The sequence below is a fragment of the Astatotilapia calliptera genome, chromosome 14, assembly GCF_900246225.1.
Source record: "Astatotilapia calliptera chromosome 14, fAstCal1.2, whole genome shotgun sequence".
NCBI lineage: Eukaryota > Metazoa > Chordata > Actinopteri > Cichliformes > Cichlidae > Astatotilapia > Astatotilapia calliptera.
This window is the reverse complement of record NC_039315.1, coordinates 22708061-22733713: the sequence shown is the minus strand read 5'-3', so window position 1 is coordinate 22733713 and position 25653 is coordinate 22708061. Positions and strand designations below refer to the sequence as shown.

At 39.1% G+C, this 25653-nt stretch overlaps 1 protein-coding gene across 1 annotated transcript; it reads left to right on the top strand.

Moving 5' to 3' along the window:
* The first annotated feature begins 4 nt into the window (after positions 1–4).
* LOC113036544 (beta-galactosidase-1-like protein 2) lies at positions 5–25288 on the top strand. The gene is made up of 19 exons (XM_026192955.1): positions 5–497; positions 2866–3051; positions 3192–3260; positions 3598–3693; positions 5568–5676; positions 6230–6322; positions 9888–9969; positions 11686–11750; positions 11979–12063; positions 14447–14590; positions 15406–15486; positions 17018–17124; positions 18863–19009; positions 19223–19294; positions 19645–19723; positions 19881–19968; positions 22416–22530; positions 23218–23334; positions 24780–25288. The coding sequence occupies exons 1-19, from the start codon at positions 397–399 to the stop codon at positions 24864–24866; spliced, it is 1923 nt and encodes a 640-aa protein (XP_026048740.1). The 5' UTR covers positions 5–396; the 3' UTR covers positions 24867–25288.
* Positions 25289–25653: the final 365 nt, after the last annotated feature.

The window sequence follows — 25653 nt, the reverse complement described above, 5'->3', positions numbered from 1 at the left end:
GCAACGTTCACTTCAAAGAACCGGCTCTAAGAGCCATTTCGTTCGCGACCGACCCATCACTATTTCATTGGACTTTTCGGACTCGGACGCTCGCTTCTCATGGGAATAAGAAGCTTTATTTTGTAGCGCGATCAGAAAAAATACTTGAATTACCCATAGCGAATTCATTAGTTTTTAATAATGAATTCCGGAAGTACGAATGCTGGCGGTATCATTCAATTCTTCACAGGTTTCACGAAACTACGTTAAGCTAGCAATATCCTTAGTTGAGAAGACTCGTCTGTCAGGCTCCATGCTGGAAGGAGACTCGGAAGACTAAATTGTGGAAATATGGCTTTTAAAAGGCGTTAACACAATAAGGTTCAGCGTGCTGTCATTAATGTATTGTTGATACCAATGGAAAGCTCAGTGATTGGTCTTCGTCTATCCTTGAAGCAACGATATTTTCTTCTACTTTGCGTCGCTGCCGCGGGAATAATTATGTATCGCTTTACAAGGTAAGGCAAACACTGATACAGCGCTGTTTTTACCGGTCACTAACTTTTACTAAGAGTTATGTGCGTGAAGACATCTCGCACACTGATACGTGAAATGTTTACAGTTTGTGATTGTTAAGCTCCACGAATCGTGCTTGGAGCTACTGGTCCGTATTCAACTCAGCTACACAGCGACTGACCAGGGCACCTGTGAACGCGTATCTGGCTCACCTGTTAGACTCTACGTGTCTACGTAACAGCTACTTGTCTTTCACTGGCCCACTTTTCCCACACACATTTTATACTCAAGCCTAGTCCTGGAGAATTAAAAAAACAAAACAAAACGCTGGAGATTTACATTAAAATTATTATTCTTAGACTGTAGTATGTGAAAAAAAACGGATAAGGTAAAACTTGTGTGATGTTATTCAGCTGAAATATATTCAGCTTTTTTCAGTAAGGTTGGGATGCTATGTAAAATGTAAATTAGGCATGTAACTGCTGCTTAGATAACCCTGTAACAGGCCAGTAGAAATAGTAGGTATGAAAAGTGACGATAAGAACATCACAGAGAGGCTAAGTTCACCACTCTCTGAAAGGTTATGAGAGAAAATAGTTTAATAACTGAAGAATAGCATTTGTCCGTCTAGATTTCCAATACCAGCATGCGGGGATTTCATCATCTGAGCATCACTAAAAGATTAAACACAATAAGGAGAAATAGCTACATGTAAGAGGAAATGCAGATAACCAGTGCTGAATGGACGTGATCTCTGGGCATTCAGGCAACACTGCATAAAAAACTTAACTCAGAAACAGAGAAACACTGTTTATCATTGCATGTGCAAATGGAAGATAAACATGAACAAAAACACCTCCAGAAACCTTAAGATGTCCTCTGGGCCAGAGCTCAATTCAGATGGACTGAGGTGAAAACATGTGCTGACTGTTTAAATTCTTTTTAGATGACATAGACACTTTCCTCTGCAATAAAAAAGAAGAGGTACTGTCCAACTTGTTTGAAACCAGTTTAAAAACAAGCTTTCACAATCTTACACAAACCATAGGTAACCTGCACACTTGCAAAGGCACCGGTAACCAAGTGATAATCTGCCATTCAAATCAACATATTCGTTTGGGAAAACCTCCACGAGGACAATGCCACATTTTGTCAAGTCAAGTCAAAGTTTATTTATGTAGCCTCTGCTTTTAAGCCTGGATCTAGAAATGTCCTAGAGCAGATGGTTCTAGACCTCAGTGCTCTGTTAGGGTTTTAAAAGTTATGTTAAGTAAAGGCATCAAACCACTGAGACGCTTAAAAACAAGTATAAAATTTTAAACTGGATCCTGAAAGGGACTGCACGCCCGTGTAAAGGACACCAGTACAGGTGTAATGTCATCACATTACATTTTGAACGACTTGAAGATGACGAAATAAGATTAGAGCCAACATATAAAGAGTTACAATAATCGAGACAAGAGGTAATAAACTGGTAAATTACACAATCAAAGTCAGGTGGCGCGAGGTAGGCCTTCACCTGATTGAACGAAGCATGTCTTAACAAAACAGCTAATTAGTTTATCAAATGTTAATGCACAGTCAAGAATCACACCAAGGTTCATTGCAACCAGATGACAGGAAGAGGCTAAGAGTCCAGTGGTGCTGTCTTACCCGTCTAATGCGTTTGGGTTGCCCAAGTAGAATCATTTCTGTTTTGCTTTTGTTCAAATGGAGGAATTTTGTATAATTTTGTATTTGACATTTTGGCCGTATTACAGCAGCATGATTCTGCGGGGAAATATCCACTAAACACATTAAAAATATAACGAATTTAAAAGTATAACAAATTAGCTCTGAAGCAGCTGAAGTTATATAGTAACCAAGACCTTCAAGACCTGCAAAAACTAAATGTTTGCAGACATTTACTAAATTACTAAAAGAAATTATGATGATGTAACACTGATGCAACCCTCCCCTCCTCCCACCCAAACATAGTACAATGTTGCCGTTGTACTATTTTTTAAATTAATATAGGTTTTAAATAGTGTAAAAACAAGGGTGACGCAGTAAAACATGAGAGAACTGGTTCGTGAATCTAGTAGTGATCAGAACTCAAAATCAAACTCAAGATAATCAGCCATAAGCATTTTATTGCAAGCTGACAAAAGACAAAATCTCAGTATTTCAATATAGTGCTTACACTAACCATTGACCCCTAAAGGTGTGGCTTTCCTTTTATGCTCACCACGATAAGATATACAAGCTACCTATTACCTCTGCGCTTCAGTAAGGGAGATTTCCGCGAACTTGCAACAGATTTTAAATATTAGCAGTTTTCCTTTTCTTGTTCAGCGAGTTCTTTCACAGTTTCAAAGTTTTGCCTCTTAGGAACCACCCTGAAACAAGAAGAATGAACCGTGTGGAGGGCCTGAGAGCCAACTCTTCTCAGTTCACTCTGGAGAGAAAACCTTTCCTCATCTTGGGAGGCTCCATTCATTACTTCCGTGTCCCAAGAGCTTACTGGGAGGACCGGCTGCTGAAGATGAAGGCCTGTGGCCTTAATACTCTGACTACGTAAGCTACTACAACTCAAGACTGTCTGAACACATAGCGGAAAATTCATTGCCCATACTTCTGTAAGGAGTTTGCGGCTGAAATAATGCACATAATAATGCACACGTATGCATTTAAAAAAGTTTAATTTCTTTTTTCAGATATGTTCCTTGGAACCTGCACGAGCCAGAGCGGGGGGTCTTCAAGTTTGAGGATCAGCTAGATTTAGAGTAAGGACTGAAGGCAGGGGAAGGCTTTCAGGGAATTCAGAAGATCGCCTGCAGATGGCACTGTTATATTGCTAAAGACTTGAGTTTGCCAGCCTTGAGTGATTTGAGGTTATAAGAAATGTTTTAAATCAATTAGTGAACTTTGTCTGTCAGTGATTGAGTTATTAATTATAATGTCATTGACCTGTTAAATCTGTTTTTTGTTTTCAAAGTACACGATGAAGGTTAAGAAAAATATTTTACAGTGAGAAAATATATTATTCATTTAAATACTTTATTGACTTTTATTCATAATAAATGGCCCCCACTGACAGCTCATTTTACATCCGTTCCTTAGAGCCTACCTACGTCTTGCAGCCAGCTTGGGCCTCTGGGTGATTCTGCGACCAGGGCCTTACATCTGTGCTGAGTGGGACTTAGGGGGACTACCCAGGTAAAGATTTTAGATATGCAATCAAGTGTTACTGTATATTTATACATAATTTGTAAGTGCCTTAAAGCATTAGTTACTCTGGAATCTGATGCGTAAAACAGCTAGTAGATTGCTAAGCAGTTTAACTTGATTACAGTGCTGTGCAAAATCATTTCTTTATATTTTGCCTCCAAGGAAGCAGACTTCCTCGTAATATTTAAAATGATCTTAAACAATAGTTCTCCAGACTTTTAGAAGAGCGTTGAGAATTGTTTTAGATTGACATTCACTAATTTTCACTGCAGTTCTTGTACCTGACCATTTTCAGAGGAATGTTTTTTGTTTAGTTTTTCTGCTTGTTTAAATGATTCAGTTCAATGATTCAAGCGTAAAAATGCCCATAGCTCAATTGATGGACTAGTGTTGTGTTTACTCATAACAAAGAATTTACCAAAGAACCAATTTTAAATTGTATTTTTAGGCACTTTCACAGGCATGGAATAGTATTTCATTGTGAGTTGTTTTACAGGTGATTTCAAAGAACTATTAGCCTCATTAGAAATGGTCTCAGTGGAACAGATGCTGACAGGAAGCCATTCGTTAGGAAGGGAAATGTAGAGAAAAAACCGAGGCTAGCCAAATTGCTCAAGAACTGGACTGAAAATCAGTCGGCAAACAGGTCTGATGGATTGAAGAATGCAAGTATGACATTTTTGGTTAAAATGTTATCAATATGTATGAAGGAGGTTGGGAGAGAGGTGCAACAGTGAGTGTCAGCAGTCATCTGCAAAACACAGTGGAGGCTCTGTCATGGTGTAAAGCTGCATTCTTCCAGTAGTAGTGTTGGAGATCTTGACACAAATGAATGAAATTATGCACGGAGAAAAGTACTGTCAGATTTTCATCCACTGTGTAACACCATCTGGACAGTATCTGGTTGCCTGCAGCTTCATTTGTTAGCATGAAAATGATCTCAAACACACTGTTGATCCAGTAAAAGCATAACTTGATGAACAAACACATAGTCGCTGTCAGTCATGGATTGGCCTTCCCTTTAGCCCAGACCTCAATATCTTAACAGAGAACAGAACAACATCTAGAACATCTAAATAAGTGTTTTGGATGTCCTTCAAGAAGCATGAAGAACTACTCCTGAAGACTTTCCTTTTATGTTTGTAGATGTTTAAATTAAATGCTGCAGCCATTTTTCATTTTCCCAACAAAACAAACTCTTGCACAGTACTTTATAACTTCTATTATCAAGTGGTTCCTTTGCAGAGGGCAAAATTTGTTTAGTAAATATAAGAACTGCCTCATTATTAAGTCATCTGAGTTTTTTTTAAGTGTGCAAGGACAAAAATTGCTTGATTTCTTCTGGAAATATTTTTTTTTGTTTATTTTGTTTTGTTTTGTTTGTTTGTAAGACCCACCTTACAGGTTTGCACCTGCAGTACAATAGGCTTATTAAGAATAAACAGCAATATGCAGTACGCCATGTAAGTTTGCCACTGCTGTTACTCGAATGAAAGTCACTGAGGACTACCAGCAGACTTTTAGAGATATATTGGCGACAGCCATAATTCAATCTGACAGGCACATCTCCCTGAAAGATGAATTGATTTACTTCTGTAATCACGATAGATTCAGACAGATAATCAGATAATTGCTGGCAGGAATAAGGTAGTATTTTTAGAGCAGTATTTTCCTTTTGGGAATGTGAGGTTGAGGTAATTATTTGATAATTGTCAAATCTGAGCGAGAGGGACAGAAAAATGCACTAAAGCATGACTTCCTCTGCTTGACGGTAGCCATTCTTAGGTCAGCTTGGTGCAGCTGTCTTTAAAATCGTAAAGTGAAATCGCATCACAACACTTTGCGCTGTGATTTCTTTTCAGCTGGCTGCTAAGGGATCCCCAGATGAAACTGAGAACAACCTACTCTGGATTCATCGATGCAGCCAACTCCTTTTTTGATGAGGTCATAAAGAAAGTCGTCCCACATCAGGTAGTTTTCTATGAGTTTACTGAAAATGTAGAGGTCCTGACCTTTATAAGTGAAACATGCTTATTAATGTTCCAGTTGCGAGGGGGGCTGAGAAAAATGACTTACACCAAAGTACTATGGTGTAAGAGAAATAACAAACAGATGTCACATACAAATTTAATAGATTTTCTTTTAAATTCAGTAAGCACACAGTTTAAAAAGCAATCATGACTCCAATGTGATACAGCAATTGTAAGATGATGACACTTTTATAACCTCAATCGCTACATCAATATTTTCATTACAACGTCCTGAAATGCTGTGCAGGGCCCGGCTGCCATTAAGAACGTGGTAAACAGTTTTAGCAAGGCTTACAGTGGTTACCAGACACTCTTGAGTTGCTTATCTTGTGTTCACAGCCTTATTTTTTTTATCAGCTCCGTGCATCACTGAACACTAAAGCTTTCATATCTCAATTTTTTTTTTCCATTTTAACTATGCTGAGGATAGGAACGAGAAAGAACTTGTGTCAAGTCATACTGTATGTCCTAATATATGGCTAATTGCTGCACAGTACTCCAAGGGTGGCCCGATTATAGCAGTTCAAGTGGAGAATGAATATGGCTCCTATGCTACAGATGAAAATTACATGCCCTTCATCAAGGAGGTAAGGAGGTAGTTAATAAAGAACTATCAATAAATAGGTTTGCACTTATTTACTATATATATATATATATATATATATATATATATATATATATATTAGGGGTGCAACGATATTCGTATCGATATTGAACCGTTCGATACAGTGCTTTCGGTTCGGTACGCATATGTATCGAACAATACAACATTTGTAATTTATTTTATCAACTTTCCTTCTGACGATGCTGTCTGTGTTGAGCGCTCAGTGAATCTGTGTTCGACTACTCCGCCTAGGCTGCACTGTCAAGCGCAGATCCACTGAGCGCTCAACACAGACAGCATAGTCAGAAGGAAGAGCGCAGGGCAAGCTAGCGAGACAGAAGTTAAGCTCTACTTGCAACAGGCAAATTGACCCTCATTCAGATCTGGCGTTTGGAATTATTTTGGTTTTCATGTGACGTATGACCCTGAAGGTAAGCAAGTCATGGACTAAAGTAAAACAGTATGTTGGATGTGCCATGCAATGCTCAATTACATGGGTGGGAACTAGTGTGTTAGCGCAGTTAGCTCGTTAACGTGTTGGCCGTCTAGCCCCATGCACGGAGCGATCGGCGGTAGCTCGTTAATGGAGATTTGCCATGTTGTGGCGTTAAGGTCATTTCAACGAGATTAACAGAGGTGTGGACTCGAGTCACATGACTTGGACTCGAGTCAGACTCGAGTCATTAATTTTATGACTTTAGACTTGACTTGAAAAAATGTTCTAAGACTTGTGACTTGACTTGGACTTTTACACCAATGACTTGGGACTTGAATTGGACTTGAACCGGTTTACTTGAAAAGACTTGATATTTTACCCCAAATATAAAATTTAACATGCATATTATATAGAGATTGAAAATGTGACGTCATTCACGGGTAGAACCGCAAAGGATTCTGGGAACTCGTGGCAAGAGGTACTAGCGCACGCAGGCTTTCAATTGAAATCACAGCGATAAAAAGAAACACAAAAATGTCAAGAAGCTGTTGTATTATTAACTGCAATAGCCGGTCGCATGACAGCCACGGGAAGCCGACGGGTAAAGAGATCGGTTGTTATCGGATTACGTCGTTGAAGAGAAATTGTTCGAGCCATGTTTCCGAAGTAACAAAGAGGCGATGGATGGCCTGGATTGCAGCCATTCAAAGATCAAATATAACGTCCCAGAACACTCCAGCTCACAGGTTAGTCTGCTCCAAGCATTTACACGAAGGTCAGAGTTTTGTAGTAGTTAATACGTCATTTTTCTTAACATAATTGGTGATATAGGTTACAAGTAAGTCTGGCGCTGAACAGAAATTGTCGCGCTATGCTCCTTTATTTATTGTGCATAAATAGTGAATTGTCCTGACACAATATTGCGTTTCCCTTCTGTTATTATGGTACATTGACAAAAACATATACTTTTATTCACAGGATAAAACAGTTGTTTTGTATCACTAATTGCCCAGTACGATTACAGCATACAATATTATTGTCACTGCTACATTTCTGTGATGCTACCAGAAATTATTTCCACTACTAATTAATTACCGTTGAGCTCAAAGGTCCTATTAATAAACGGTTAAGGAATGTGTATTTATGATGACGATTTGTGAGACTGGTAAACTTATGATACGTACGATGGTCTTTACTTTCTACACGGTGCATTTCAAGGTCCTGCACCCATCCGTCGGTAAACTGTACCTGGGCTTGTTGCAGTGACCTGAAGTTACTAAACTTCATGAGTGTATGCACTCACTCCAAGAACCGTATGATTATAAATATGCATATAAATATGCTAAGATGAGATAGCTGACTTCATCTAACTAGCAAATGTTGTCCAGGCTACGTTGGTGATACAGTTTTTTTTAATGTGTATGATATTTTTGTCATGCGATTTTAAAGCCGGTCCTACAACCGCATCCAAGAATAACATGCAGCGTATCTCAGAACTGTCGGTGAAAATTATTCTTGGAGCTAGGTTTAATTGAGCTGCATTTTAAAGAGGTGCAATTTCACAATTTGTGTATATTTTCTAAGTTCACTATTTTGTCATGTGTTGAGAAAAACACAGATTTTAAAATTACATGGTCTAATATTTACATTTAGCATATAACTGCAACATTATTTTTTCGTTGTTTTTTTTTTTTTAAAGACTCGAAAGGACTTGAAATTCAAAATTTCAGACTTGTGACTTGACTCGGACTTTTACACCAGTGACTTGAGACTCGACTCTGACTTGCCTGACATTACTTGAGACTTGACTTGAGACTTGAGGATAAAGACTTGAGACTTACTTGAGACTTGCAAAACAATGACTTGGTCCCACCTCTGGAGATTAACCTGAAAGCACTAGTGGGAACACAACGAATATGACTGCACATTTACGCCGACATTATCGTAGTGCAAAGACAAGTGGAAGCAGACAAAAAAAAGCAAGCATGCTACTAACTTTAGCCGAGTCATTTAGACAGCTGTTAGCACATGATTCTCCTTATGCTGCTGAGAATATAGCCCAGAAGAAGCGGATAGTATAGCTTTTATTTTGGAAAGAGCCATTTCTCTGTAATAAACTCTCTTTTCCAAAGATGAGTGATTCCTCAATCAGATACAGGGCTTGCAATATCGCTAGCCCGACGTCCCGGAGCTAGCGATTTTTTTCAGTCGGGCTACCAAAATCTTTCTCTTCCCTGCCCATCGGGCTATTGTAGGAAAAATATATGTCAATGCTTTTGCATTCTTTCAGAAAAGTAGCTGGGTAATTATGTCATTGGCATCGGTGAGCCACTGTCAATATGTGACATATTGAAGTCGCGTTTGAATTTGCGCTTGTTTTTTTGCTTTCACTTTGCAATCGTGCGAACTGTGTATAGAGAGTGACAGCACTGATCTGTGAGTGATGATAATTTGTGCACCAATTCCTCTGACATCGTCTTATTAATCGTTAGCTTACTATGCAAACATGACAAGTGAAATCTCCTGCAGCTTAAACATGTGAGAGGTTGATCGCGCAGAGAATCGCTGAGCTTATGTGAGTGAGCGTGTAAAAGCATTTCAGTTCTGCTGAGCCAAATAAGACAGGTCAGGGTGAAGAAGTGACAGCCAAAGAAAAGCTTACCACAAAACGGAGAAGTTATGACAAATCAGACTATGAGGCAAAAAGAAAGTGCAGCTTTATGGTTTCATGGACAAAAGAATTTCTGTGGCTGCAATATGACGAGCTAAATAACCAGGGCTGCACATAAGTGGTCCGCAGGTGCGCATTCGCTGTCAAAATAAAAAACACGCACAAGGGTTAGGGTTAAATTTAAAAACTGTACTTTTGAGTTAAAATATATATTTATAATTTTAATAAATGACAAATTAAAAAGGCATGAACATTTTTTTGTATCGAAAAAATATCGAACCGTGACACCAAAGTATCGAACCGAACCGAACCGTGAATTTTGTGTATCGTTGCACCCCTAATATATATATATATATATATATATTCAAAAATATACGGTAATATATAATTTTGGTTTTGTTTAGTTTCCTCTATAATACCCCCACCCTCCGATCTTTACAGGCGCTATTGTCAAGGGGTATCACAGAGCTGCTGCTGACCTCAGACAACAAGGACGGGCTGAAGCTTGGAGGAGTGAAAGGAGGTATTGTCAGATTGGCTGGCAGACAAACAAGCTGCTGTATGCACAAATGGCCAATCAATCACACACACATTCTACAATATGTTGGCTGGCGTGTCTCTTTTTTATGCACAACGGCAAAAACGTCTGAAATAAGTGCACGCCAGTGTTGCACAACTACAATGCAGAACCAAATCTTAGTGTCATACCAGAAATGTTTTTGAATTCATATTAATTAGTAACCATTATGTACTGTTGGTTTTTACTGCAGTGCTAAAGCATTTTGATTGATACTTGGTATTACTGATATATTCCGGTGTGTAGTATTCATATAATTAGAAACCAGCATCCACCATCACTTAAAATATTTAAATGTATTTCTAATAATTTTTCAAAAAGTACTGTGCAAAAGTCTCAAGCTACCTCTCATTTCTTTCTATTTTGTTAGGAAAATGGGAAAAACAGTTTAAACTATGTGCAAGCATTACTGGAAATACAAAATAAAGGCTAACACAGAGTTTCAGTTTGTGGCCACCTTCTTTTTTCAACACAGACACTCATAGACTCCCACAGACAAGCTTTTTTGAAGTAGTCTTCAGGAATAATTCTCCAGATTTCTTGAAGGACATTCAAAGCTCTTCTTTGAATGTTGGCTGCCTTTTGTTCTGTTCTCTGTCAAGATGATCTCACACTGCTTCAATAATGTTGAGCTTGCGGCTTTTGGGAGGTTTGTCCATGACTGATAGGGTAATTGTTGTCGTGTAATATGGCAGAGCTCAGCCTTTTCTCCCTGTTTCTCATCCTTGCAAATGGTTTCTTGACAGTCACCCTTTCACTGAGACCATTTCTGATCACGTTTTGGTGAACAGTAGATTGATCCCCTGAGAGGTCAGCTGCATCTCACAGGTTATGAGCTTTGAAGTGAGACGACTTTCTAAAGGATACTGTTAATCTGCTAAATGGACAGGTTCTTCTATAGCAGTTTTCTACTCTACTCAAGCACTCGGGGAACTTTATGCAACGTGCCTCTTTTACCTATTCATACAAACGTTTATTTCCCCCGCTACACCCAAGTGCTTTCTGTCTAACTTTCTATCCAGGAATACTTTGGCATGCAAACTGGAGCAGCCAGGGATCAAACCACTAACCTTCTAATTAATGGATGACGTGCTCTACCGCTGGAGCTACACTCGATTTAAGATTATCTACAGCTGCAGATAATTCACTTGTCCAGTTTCCTCAAAATTGTTTGCTGAGATATGACAAATTCTTGGCTGTTTGTTCTTTGGGAATCACATTGTTAGAGCAGAAATACTGTTTTATGCCTTTCAGACTGTTATCTTTGGCAGTTTTCATAGATTCAGCTAAATAAATTGGAACAAATTATGTGTTTCTACAACAGGCTGCTGGTAACAAATTGCCTAAAGATACAATTTAAAATGTTCTCTTTGCTAAGTATTCTGTTACATGTATACACATCTCCCTTGAGTTAGGTGCCTTTTTTATGCTTGAGTGATTCCAATTAGTGCTAAGTGCTAAGCTCAAGACTTTTGCGCAGTATTGTATGTTCACAGTCTTTTATCAGAACAATTTCCTGCCTTTCCTGTCTTTACCAACTAAAGGATCATTTAGTTTCATTCAGATACTACCAATTCATGGTTGAATGACTAATACCTCTCTGAAGAGTGGTTTAATATTGTGCCTTATTTAACATAATATGTGTCTTTTTTTTGTTTGCAGCTCTGGAAACCATCAATTTTCAAAAACTGGACCCAGATGAAATCAAGTATCTGGAACAAATACAAGTAAGTCTTTCTTGCCACTAAATTAGTTAAATTCATGTTGATAGATTTTGGAGTTTTCTGATATAATCAGACTCATGACCACACTTAGTTAGCATTGCTCTCTGCAATAATTAGACAATCCTGGTAAAACAAACTGAAACTGTTTTCTATGAAAGGGATTTGAAAGGTTCAAACTATCAGTTGCTTTACTGGTTGAGTAGTTACACTAAAACATGTTTTCTTTACTAGCCTCAGAAACCTAAAATGGTGATGGAGTACTGGTCTGGCTGGTTTGATCTCTGGGGCGGGCTCCACCATGTTTACACTGCTGAAGGTAAGACGTGCTTTATTTTTACAAATGTAAAAAACATGTTTTCTTTAATAGAGATTCAGGATCCATGATGAGCGTGTGGGGTTCGAATGAGCGTAAGTTAGGATTACTGCAGATGGATTCTTTGTTGTGGGTGAAACTTTTTTTTTTTTTACAGACGGTCGATAGTGGTGGATAATTTGAGGCAAGAGCAAGACAGGTTTGGTGCTGCAAGCTACTACAAAATCAGTGAAAGTAAAACAGGCTGTCTTGAGAGTAAGACAGAGTCACAGTGCCGTAGGGTAAGAGAGGTTTAAGACAAACCTTTTAGCTGAGTATAAAACAGTGTCTATGCCAGAGGAAAGACTGTGTAAGGACAAACTCACTGCCATGGGAGCTGTGTGAGCCTTTCTTCAGGCTGAGTGTAAGACAGTGTCTAACGCCATGTTTCTTCAAAGAAGGCGCTGAGCCCACACAGTGCAGCTGGGGTATACAGCTTAGCATATGGTCATTTCTTACTTGTTTGATGGCTTTGTTAGAGATTTATATAGCTTTAATGCTTGGTTGATTGTAAGCCAAGTATCACAGACCAGAGGCTGTGTACCATGCTCTTAATTGCAGAATTGTTCAAAGATATGCTTCACTGATTTTTATTGAACTGAGGTGGAGGAGTTCCCATCTGTATTTCCTGCAGCCTCACAAAAGATAAACGGATACAAAAACACTGATACAGATCAAGTGTTGTGCACTACATTTCTGTTGGTGGGAAGACATCATCATGGGTTTCCCATAGTGTTGCTATACTGGTTTGTATTTTGTATGAGAAATAACGTGATGCATGTTTCATGCAATATCTGCCTGCTTAAGAGCAAAGGACATTTACTTATTTATTTAATTTTGATTTTATCTTTGTCTTTGCAATTAAAATCTCTTTTCAAATGAGACCTTGCCAAAAATGACAAAATTCCTGTGGAATCTTTTTTATATTTGCAATCTCTGACACTTTTATGTGAAATTATAGCAAACACAGGAAAAGTATAGAAATAGCAATTCACTTATTTAATTTAAATGTAACTTGTACATATTACAATGGTTTATTGTTGCACTTGAATAAAAAAAAATAGAAATAGATTAAATTGCAATGGAGCAAAAGTATATAGTGGCAGAAAAAGTAAATACTAATGGAGTTTTCCTATGTATTTTGGGATAAACAAGTTTGTGCAGTACAGTTTCATAAAGCAATGCAGTTTCTTATTTTCATCATTTCATATCTTATCTTTGTACTGTTTTAAATTAAATAATGGTTTATATTGGTTAAAAAATCATTACATTGTATTATTATTTATATTTTACCCAGGCCTGACTGATATATTAGCTATTTGCTGATATATATACACAAATGTACAGAAATATATATGTGTATACATGTATATATGTGTGTATATGTATATATGTGTATGTATGTTTAACAGGGTTGTATAAAACAGCAAATCTTCATGTCTTTTAATCTAAGAATTCTCTCTTTAACTCTACATTGTACCCCACATATCAGCTGTATAGCATGCTCCATATGCTGCTGTTGTGTGTGTTATTTATAGTCTAATGCACAGTCATGACGTAAATGATAGCACCTATTTCACAATTGTTGAGATTAATGGCAGTCAGACACTATGGCATCATCATCCTTAGTGCTCTTGGAAACATCTTATTTCTTGAAAAGATTGCAGTGCCTCAAGCCTCCTTTTTGCTCTTGTCATTCCTAGCAGCCATCCGCATCTTAACAAAAAAAAAAATGCTCTGAAAAGGAAAATGGGGAGAAAGAAAAACCCTCACCACGCAGAAACTGTCACAGCAATGAAATGAACACTGAAATATTCAGAGGGGGATTCATGTCCTTGACAGTTCAGTGCTCTGCAGACTGCAGCACACCCAGCAGTTGGTCACAGTGAGTTCTGCCACCATGAAACCAGCCGAGTCCAGCTCTACTGCTCGCCTAGCCTGATTGTTATTCAAAAAGGCTAACGCCTCTTGATTAGAATCATTAAACTCAGTCCAGTTACACTACTAAAATTCAATTTAAATTCTTAATTACCTTCTTAGCCACGTTCATTACAAAATATATTAAGCTTATTTGTGCAAGAAAATAGGCCATTTTTTGGGTGTGAGCATTGCCCCGTAATAAATTATAGTTTCCTGTAATAGGATTTGTGGTTTGTGTTTCAGTTAAAGTGACACTGAGGGCAATAGGGGTATTAAAACAGCCGCTCTAGCTCATTAAATTCGAGTCTGTGTGGATTTGTTTTCCCCCTTTTGTGACTTAAAGTCCTGTTTGTTATTCCCTGCTTCACTCATTGGTCATATGGGAAACTTTCAGCTAAATTAAACCTTATTTTGGTTTTCTCGACAGAAATGATACCTGTGGTGACCGAAATCCTTAAGCTGGACATGTCCATCAACCTTTACATGTTCCACGGGGGGACAAATTTTGGCTTCATGAGTGGGGCCTTTGCTGTTGGACTACCGGCACCTGAACCCATGGTAACAAGCTACGGTATGTGGAACGAATCAGTTTGTCTTTCGTGAGCTTCTAAAGCACACTGGCCAGTATTTCCTGACATTTGAATAAACAAACCTCTCTGCTAGAGCTGGAAGGAAAATGAAGTTATACATGGCTGGCTGGTCAGGCTTTAACTTGCCCCTGCTGCAAGGATTCAACACAGGCACATATTCGTAATTAGTGACACTTATCAAAGCCCACGGATTTTGCACAACAATAGGCTAAAATTTGCATGCGTCATGTAGATAATAACTCATTGGAAACATAGTCTCATTCTGTCAGCTTGTTACATTGAAACAAATGGGAGGTTGTTTGGTAGATAAAAAAATATGATAAGGATGTTTGAGACGTCTGTAGATGGTGCTATCTCTACTCAGCAGCATCTGACCTGAAACTTATAAATATGCAGAGCACACAGATGAATTCATTACCTAATAAATGCACGGGAATGTAAATTAAAGATGGTACAATGGGTTTTATATCCTCCTCTAGGGTACTTAACATTGTAATGACCTTGTTCTTCAGAAAGGAGGAGAATTCTAAAAAAAACAAGCTCCACAGTAGGCAAGGCCACCTCTGACCTTCAGCAGCCCCTCATACTTGTGTTTATTTCTCCCAATGCCTTTTTACCTTTTTTGCCTCACAAAGCCTCCATTTTCTGTCAAGATAAAGTGCAATATGTCTCGGCCCGCTGCTGCCTCGAGATGTTTGATAGGGGCGCACAGTGAAAGCATCTGCCACAGTAAGAGGCATCTCTGCCTCCCTCTCTGCCTCCCGAGCCTATGTTCTGATAGCGCATTATCTTTCAGATTACGATGCTCCATTATCCGAGGCTGGGGATTACACCAACAAGTACCATCTTCTGAGGAATTTATTCAGCCACTACCACAGTGAGTGTTGTGCGTTGCTGGCGAGACGGGCTCCCAGATCTTCTATCGCTCCTTCTTTCCCTCCTTTTTCTTCCATCGCCCTCTTTAGTAAATTCTCCTTGTAGAACCTGTTCTCTGTTGGCTAAAGCAGGATCACTTTGCATATGATTACAAGCATGGATTACAGATATGTTTTTGTGTGTGTGTCTGAGGGTTTGTGCATGTGTGGCAGAAATGTGTCCAAGTCAATGACCCTCAATTACTGCTCATCTCAATCCCCTCACGTTTATTGGTTAGGCAGTTTTCCCTCTTTGTAAAACAAGGGTTTTGCGGTCGGGTGCAGGAGTCTCAAGTGTTCTGTGGCTATGGCTAGCTTTCGGCAATCTGGGATTGAATTCAGCACAACAAGCTAATAATTTGCTCAACACCGTGGTGATTGAAGATAGTTTGAAAGGCTGCCTGTGCGTGATTCATCCTTATGGTTTGTAGTCTGCTGAGCATGAGCAATGGCCCGGATATGAGAGTCTGAAACTGCTCTGTGTTCTTCTCGGCAGCTGCGAACACATGACCTAATTCCTTAATTAGATCAACTTGATATGTTTTTATTGTTTGGTTGTCATCATGTACGTTGTGTCAGAGCTGTGTCTTTTTCCTGGAGTGGTTTTTTTTTTAGATTTACCTTTGACTGCCCGAACTCTGTCAAGGTTCATGGCTCTTAAAACAAGCCTATGATTTTATATTCTTTGGGCATTTCGTATTATTTCGCTGCTATAAACAACAGAACACACTTACAGAACGGTACATTAAATCACTTAAATTATTGAATTTAAGGCAGGCCTTAAGTCTGTAGTTAGTGTCTGTATGTGTTCTTAGTCATCTTATGTTAGATTTGATCCACCGCTGAGGCAGTGAGGGAGATATTTAGAGAAAAGGTGTTGGCTATTCCAGCTGTTACCACTTGGCCATGTGAAACTTCTTCCACTGTGTGCTTTAACACCTTTAAAAGCTGTTAGAGGGCATGGGCAACCACTGCTAATCGTTGTAAAGAGACTGTAAACTGGAATGCAAACTGGATGCTGCTGAGGACTTTTTGTGGCTCATCCAAGGAGGCTCAAACAGTTTTTCAGGGACAGCATCTAAAGGCTGGAGAATGAAAGTCTTGTACGAGGTCGTGGTTTAATAATCTAGGAGGATGTCCAGCAACCTTTTCTCTATTTCAGTGTATCATTCACATGCCAGATGTAACAGATCTTCTTTGTATTTGCAGCAGTATTCAAAATTGTTCTTAATAGCTGACAAACTAAAGGAAGAAGCTGAATCCTTGACCACTACAGTGAGAGGGTCCACATATTTGTTAATTTCTTAAGAGAGACTTGAATTTCATTCGTCGCCCGTCTGTATAGAACATGTCCAGATAATTCTGACAGGCAGGCAAACTCCTTTTATAATTACAAAAGCTCCCTAAAGAATAAAGCTCCTTGTGGTGAATAGAGGATAAGGACAGAGAGCCAAACTGCAGGCTATGCTTATTTTTCCCACCTTGTTTTCACAGCTCAGCCTCTCCCTGAACTGCCCCCTGTTCATGAGCGGAGAGCATACCAGCCCGCTGTCATCCAGCAGCACATCTCTCTGTGGGACAGTCTGCGCTTCACTGACAAGGTAAGCTACAGCCGCAGTGCGAGTGCCAAAATATGGGGAACGCATTAATAAACAATAACAGCGTCTCACGAAGCAACGCTCATCTGCACGGTGTAGCAAAGCTGCAAGGTTGTTTACAGAGAGAATACATAAGAAATTCAACCAAGCTCACAGACAATTTACTGTTAGCCTTTGGTTGTTACCTTTGTTAACTTTTGTAGCCACTTTTCTGGCTTTTCTAACTCCTAATGATAATAATAAAAAGATAAATGATAAGGAACTTTAGCTATAGTTTGTCAAATTAATCATCTGTGCTCTTTGGGGTTTGTTTATATGCATCTTTAGTTGAGCATTTTTTTGTGTCTCATCTTTTAAATGATCCAAAAACAAAGCATTATCACACAAGGCACGTGTCCCGGTGTTAAGAGAATTTTTATTTTAGTTAAATCATTAAAGTATAATCAAGTAGAAACAAGTATGCCTTATAATCAAGTGTTTATATATTTTCACACGGTAAAGCTTACTGTTGAAAAGAACACAATGTATTCCTTGCTTAAGTGTGTGGGATGTTTGACAAAGACAGGATATATACATGCATTCTTTACTTCAGTGTCTGCGATGTCAGATAAGCATGAATACTGCTGTGTCGTTGTTTTTCAGTTTGTGTGCAGAAGTTAGATAGCTAAGACAATGCCTGAGCTCTCCCCTCTTCAGTTGAAAGAGGAAGTACTATGTAACCCATTTTGCCTTATAAATAAAGCGAGTAAACGGTGCTCGGTGTGTTAGTCTGCTCAGAGACTCTCACCCGTGCGCACGTCTTTGAAACTCTGAGTCGGTCTGCCAGTGTCTCATTTCTCTCTTACTGTGCTTTTACAAATGTCAACCCCTGACACCCGGCTAATTTTAAATGATTCTGGTGAATTGCTATTGTGAGAAGTCTGAACGAGAACATGAACAACAGCGCTCGGAGCAAGACATTTTCTCCTAACTACACCGGCGGCCTGCTCGGGGAGCAGCAGAAATCAGCCGTGTGCAGCTTCATGACTGTAGAGATTGTTGTGGAAATAAAAGCCCGAATGCGACACACACGCACAAAAAAACAAATGTCCCTTTGCTAAAGAGGAGGAAGAAGAAAACAATTAAGGTTAAACACCAACCAACCTTTTAAGGTGGTGTTGTCATTTCTGCTTATTTTCATGTCTACCAGTCTAATTTAGCCATTTACGCCTCGTTCTTCAATGGCATTTATATTCAGAGCAGATGTAGCAGGTCTGGCAGTTGCTTACAACATTAATTATTCACTCCCCATCGCAATAATTTGCTTTCCTGTGAGACGGCAATTACTGTGCCCCTGTCCAGCCGCACACCCTTGTTTAAAAAGCATGTTTTCTCTCCAGCCGCTCCAGAGCTGCTGAGTGGGTTGTCTGAGCTTGATATTGTATCTGTGCATTTGGAGGTATGTGGTTAATCGTGTCATAGCAGGGAGTGGTTATTGTCTCGTGAAAGGTAGATAATGCGCCTCCCAAGGGTAGGAGATTGTTGCCGAATAAAAGAGCAGCAGATAGGAAAGCTCCAATGTTAATGGTAAACACTAACATCAGGTCATATTGCAAGTGGAAGACTTATCAAATCTGTATTGAGAGAGGTTATCTTGTATTTTATTCATTCATATTTTTAAAAATCCGAATTTCACACACAAACTGTATATATATGTATTTATGCTGTGTGTTAAAATACCTGTCTTATGCATATCTTGTAGCCTTTCAAGTCGGAGAGGCCGGTGAACATGGAGAATCTCCCCGTGAACAATAACAATGGTCAGTCATATGGCTACACGCTCTATGAGACCACCATCACCAGTGGCGGAGCTCTCAAGTCGCAGAACAATGTCAGAGACAGAGCTCTGGTAAGGACAGGAAGACAGACACACACACAGTCCATCCACAGTCTTTGTGACAACATTTGGACCTAGAAAGCTGCGATTTCCTGATCAGCGTACTTGTGGATTACAAGTCAAGGCTGCGACCATTTGGTCTGGTATTAGTGGGCAGTTCTCAGGAAAGATTGAATGCAGTGAAAGACAAAAACATCTATGTTCAACTTTCCTTCTTTTCCCCAGGTTTTTGTGGATAAACATTTTGTAGGCGTTTTGGACTATACGGTGCAAGAACTTGCTGTACCTGATGGGAAGGTAACTTTTGAGTCTGTCTGTCCTTCTCTGTGAAAATGTGACACAGTTGGCTGTTTGAAAAGAATAAAGTTGTAAATATTTAACAGAATGCAGCATCTGAAAGCTTCAGGGGATGCTGCTGGGTGTTTTTTTTGGCAGCTGGGTCCCAGTATTAAGCCAACAGCAAATTTTCAAACAAGTGTTTATCCTAACAAATGAGAAAGTCACCTTGAGCCTTACAGAAAACAGTAGACACACATCAGCCTTGATGAGTTGCTAAAATCAAAACAACTGAATGGATTTTTTTGTGTGCTAATGCTGCTGTTCTTCTATTAATGCCCCTTAATGTTTTATGTATTTTCCCACTGAAGGGAAAAAGAACTCTGGGCTTACTGGTGGAGAACTGTGGAAGAGTGAATTATGGAAAAACCCTGGATGAACAGCGCAAAGGTGCAAGCAGTTTAACAAACAGATGGCTCTGCAGACATTCCAGTCAGACGAGTCTTGCCTTGAAATCTTTTCCTTTTATTTGAGACCCTTAGAGAAACTCATTAACATTGTTTTAAGATCCATAAAGAAACTGAAGCAGCTTTGACTCACCTTTCAGGTCTTGTTGGCGATATTCTGCTAAACGAGCACACCCTCCGAGACTTCAATATTCACAGTCTGGATATGAAGCCTGCCTTTGTAAACAGGTTTGTATGTGTCAGTTATTATTCAGTTTCCCCACCAACGTTTGTGTTTCCCCGTCTTTAAACTTGCCTTTTCTTATCCAATCCATTTAGTAATAATCCTGCTTATCACCATCCTGATAGTGGGGAGATGATGCCAGAATGCAAAACAAAAAAAACATCAAAAACATCTTCAGTTAAAAGCATTAAGGACCAGATTTACTAAATGGGGCAAAAATAAAGTGTGAGCATAATCCACAAATAACGCTGACAGGCGGGGTTAGTTTTACAAGTGATGTACAAAAGTTGTGCTGTTTTCTAAACACAGTCACTTGATTTCAATAAGACATGTTAAATCTGCCAATAACTGCAAGGGATGGGTTTGAGAGATGGATTTGTTTAGTAAAAACAACAGGTTTGCAGATTTAATGGCACACTGAGCACTGTGAAAACTACTTGCACTTTCCATGGTCCTGAAATGATAAGTTCAAAATTCTACGGTTAAATTGTAGGGTTCAAAGTCAACATTGTCATCCCTCTGTTCTCGCCGTTCTGCCGTACTTTCCTGTTGGAACCAGTTGCAGGTTGTGAGATAGCACTCGCAATATGTTGAAAAGAATCTGCTGGCAAAAACTGGAAGTTTGGTTGTCACTGGTATCTTGTGACTCCTTCAGGTTGGAGGTTCCAGGTCATCTCTGAGTTCATTGAGCAAACTTTGTAAATGATATGTTTTTAATCACATCTTTGTCCGATGTTCCAAATAAATTGGCACGAGTGGAGAAGTGTCTCTCTCTTCTAGCACGGACCCTTACACCTCTGAGGTGGCTCCTAAGTGCAGCAATAATTGGCACCATTTCAGGACCAAAGAATAAGACATTCTTTTTTTGGAGTTAAGTATCGCCACGCTTTGCAGTAAATTCTGTTTAGGAAATGTTAGTAAATATATTTGCACACTTGATTTCAATATTTCCCTCCCTAGATTTTGCACACCGAGAAAAGAACTGGCAGAAATGCATAACCAAGAGGGTCAGTCACAAAAATGAGTTCCCACCTCACTCTGCTCTCTTTAAACATCAATTGTACTTTTTAATACTTTAACCCAATATGTGGTGGTCCAATGAGTTAGTAGCACTTAGTGGCTCTAAAGGCAAGTCAATATATAAAATGCCAATTCCATGCCCAAGGACAACCATGTCATAGATAAGTGTTGAACACACAACAAAATGTCATTAAAAACATACAGTACTATGTAAAAGTCTTGCACCAACCCTGATTTCTTTATATTTTGTTAGAAGTTTGTTAGAAGCTTAAAAGTCAATATTTGGTATGACTACCTTTATTCTTTGACACAGCCTGAACTCTCTTAGACAAGTTTTTCTATAGATTCTTTAAGTAGTCTTCAAAAATAGTTCTCCAGGCTTCTTGCATAAGTATAAGCTTTATCTGGATAAATTAGCAGACCTGCTGAATGAGCATAAATATGTTCTGTTAAAGAATAAACTGAGCTGGGTGATAATTTATCCCCTTCATACCTGTGTCCTGAGTGTCCTTCCTTTTCATCCTAGGTCTTACAAGAGCTCCAAAACATCAAAATTACTGCAAAGACAAAGAGGCACTGAGGGTAGAAATGGACTAGCATGGATAAACAGAGCAGGCATTGAATACTGCAGTATGTTTGCTGTTTTTCTGGAAATGTTCTTTGAGGCTTTTACCTTCAAGGGCAGGCCACACAAATGCAAGAACTGAACATAGCTCTGCAGTGGAAACTGATCTGTGTTATTTTCAGAGAGTTCAGCTTGCAGTTTTTTGATGCTATGACCTACCTACCTTGAATGTGCCATCAATGCCATTATGGTCATCGGGTCTGGTGGTTTCTATACATGGAAGCACAACACTACAGTCAAACATTAAAAGGCCATTTTGCAGGAGGTGGCACTCTGCATGGACCAAATGCTTTTCCCTCATGATTGCATTATTAGAATCCCCTCTCATATTGCCATATTTGTGCTCCACATTTGTACCCCACACTGCAATTTATTTATTTAGTTTTTCTCATTGCTAATGAACACTAGGGTTACTCTGTCAGCCTGTTAGAGGTCTTTATTTTTTCCTAGTAACATTTTAATTGCAAATCTAGTGTATTTCTCGCTGTATAGCTTCAAAATAAAATTTCTTACCTCAGCACCGCGCTGAAAATGTCAAGTCCTAAAGCATTGTACCAATGAAAGCTGCAGATTCCTACCCGGAGAAGAAATTCTGGTCTTATATCACTGTAACCTTTTGAATTCACTTACTTGTTAAAAAAGTGAAGTGTGTAAATACATCTGCATATTCCACTGCTAGCAAAATAAATGTTGTATGAAGGACGTGATATGCTGCTGGCGGACAAACAGGCCTGCTAAAAGTGATTTTTTTTAAGTCAGATTTATATCACATAACTCACATTTGTACTTTTTATTCATTCTTCACAGACTGGAGAGTGCAGGTCACTGGATGTCCATGCGCCATCAGCCCTCCTTCCCAGGGTTTTTCCACAGCAGACTCTATGTGAACGGCTCACCTCAAGACACCTTCATCAAACTCCCTGTGAGTGATTCAGTTGATTTCACCATTGTACAAAATGGGAAAACATCATTAGAAATGATATCCTCACTAACTTCACAGATTTGAGTGGTGTTTGTTTTTTTTGACACAAATTCAAATTTAAAAGTATTTTTTCTTGATGTTTATTTTGCATGAATTTCGAGTTTTGATTCTTCTAGATGACAGAAACACAGAAGTTTCACATAAACAATCTAAAGCTGTCGTCACCGTGTTATCAGGGGGATCTCTCCTCTAATCTGTTACGAATTCTGACATCAAGCTAGAAATTCAGTTTAGAGCAGACATCTGTTAGGAGATCAGCTTTTACTGAATTTCATTTTGGGGAGTGATAATCGACTTTGACTTTTGGTTTTCTAATTACTGTCATGAATGTTGATTTAATGAATTAGTCTTTATTTCATAGTTAATACACATCTGTAAAACATGCTCAGATAAATGGCTTGATTGCATGCTGACTCGTTTATAATTCAGTGGGCAAATTTACACAATGATATTATTCTTTCGCTCTGCTAGTGAGATCGGACAATTTCTAAAGAGGTTTTTAGGAGAAAAGGATGTTCAGTAAGGCATGAGTAAGTCCACCTACTATTGGTAGTCGGGAACATGTTTTTTTCTTTTAATATTTTAATATCGTTACGCACTGTAATGGGGAACTGGTTGTGTTCACAGGGTTGGAGCAAAGGTGTTGTGTTCATCAATGGCAAGAATCTGGGACGTTACTGGTCCACTGGTCCTCAGCAAACTCTCTATGTCCCAGGACCCTGGCTTCACAGGGGTGACAACCAGGTACTGTCTCTTCTCCAGAAACACATGTGCTTACCGTTTAGAAAATCTGTTTAAAGTCTGTTTTACACACTTTAGCTAGAGTCAAGAGACCTAGTGAAGACGACCTGGTGCAGTTGAAACTGAGTCAGAATGAGGGAAAAAGGTGATTTAAGTGACTTCATGGTTGTTGGTGCCAGACAGGCTGATCTGAATTTTTATCAGAAACCGCTTACACTGTGATCTTTCCACACAAACATCTGTAGGGTTTACAGCGAATGGTCTGAAAATAAGATCAATTATACAGTGAGCAGTAGTTTTCTTTTCTGATGCAGGACATCAGAGGACATCAGAGGAGAATCGCTAAACTCGAATAACCACTCATAACAATCGAGGCGTGCAGAAGAGCATCTCTGAAAGGACAGTTCATCATTTATTGAAGCTGATCGGTTAAAGCACCAAATGACCACACCGGCTCCCACTCTTGTTAGCTGAGAGCAAGAAACAAGGGCTACAGTTTGTACAGATGCAACAAAATTGAAAAATAGAAGAAGATTAGAAAAATGTTTTCTGCTCTGCCAAGTCCTGGTTTCTGCCACAGCATTCATGGCAGGGTCAGAACTTTAAGACTCACTGTCTTGTATCAGTGGTGGTATCAATTTGCTGGTGGTGGCGTCATGGTGTGGGGGATATTTTTACAGTGAGCATTGTTTAAATGCCACAGCCCTACCTGAGTATTGTTGCCATCCTATTATTACCACAGTGAACCCATCCTTTGGTGCCTGCTTCCAACAGGATTACACACCATCTCAAAAAACTCAGGTAATCTCAGACTGGTTTCTTTAATGTGACAATGAGTTTATTGTTCTCAACTGGGCTCCACGGTAACCAGATCTTAGTCCAGTAGAGCATCTTTGGGATGTGTTTATTGACATCATGAAGATTTAGCTGGCAAATCTGCAGCACATCATCCTATCATGTCAGCATGGACCAACATCAATCAGGAATGTTTCCATCACTATCTTGAATCTGTGCCATGAATAATTCAGGCCGTTTTGAAGGCAAAGGGGGTCCAACCTGATACTAGCAAGTCGTCCATAACATAGTGGCCAGTGAATGTGTGCTATCTGTGTATTTATTTAGTTCTATGCAGTTTTTCTCCCTTCTCTACAACATTTTTTTAGATTTTTCTCCACTATTTATAATATAATATAATATAATATAATATAATATAATATGCACATGCTATTTTATATGAGCTCCACTAATATGACAAAACATATTGGCGGTCATACGCTGCAGTTTTCAGTCATCTGTTTTGTTCAACTCTGCAACTTTATTTCTGCTCTTTCTCCCTGTTTTCTCCTCTCTTAGTGTGCGTATGTTGACATTAGTTCTTAAACACCCACACTTACTGTACTTTAATGACCTCAAATAAGCCGGTATGCAATGTTTTTGACTTGTCATAGGTCATAGTGTTTGAAGAGCAGGAAACCGATGGTAAGATCCAGTTCGCCAGCAGCCCAGACTATGGCATGACTATTGATGTCCAGTGAGGAGAACAAGAGGGAAGGGTGGATTAAGAGAGGAAGAGGGAGGAGGATGGGAGGATAGCGTGGGAGGACACGACCGCTGTAAGCTGCACTGACGCCTTTCTGCAACTCAAAAACACTCAAGACTGACACGTCAGTGAGCACGACATCAGCAATGCAGCTGTGTAACCAACTTCCTCACAGCAGTTCCTCATTACTGTGTGTTTGCAGCTTTGTTTTTATTTATTTTCTTAACAGATTTAACCTTAAACCCTGAAACGTAATTGGAGATCAAGAAACGGAAGGAGAGTGAACTTGATTATAATAAATGTTCTTCCTCTGAAAGACTTAATTTATTGCTTGCATCCAGACTGTATAACAACAATGTGTGAATAAAGAGTTGTTTGACCTCTCTGCCACTAACCAAGGCCGAGGAAACCTTTAAATTGTTTTATTTATTTATTGACTCTGTTTGCTTTTCAAATATACCTTCTGATGGTATGTTGTGTGCTTCTGTGGATAGGTCATGCACACAAAGTGTCTCTGAAAATCTCTTTTCCTTTTTATGAAAACCTGTCATGTGTCTGGTCATCATCAGGGATTTTCTTTGAAGACATACTACAGGAAAGCAATGCATTCTAGATCGATTAGAGGTGGGTGGATCGATCAAAATATTGATCGTTTTGGTAGTGCTGATATTGGTATTGGATCGATACTTAGTCTCTGTCCTCAAAGCTCAGTATGAGCCCACTAACTTGTGTTAAATTAATAATTTTTTGGGGGGAAATAAAAAAACATATACCTCAAATGT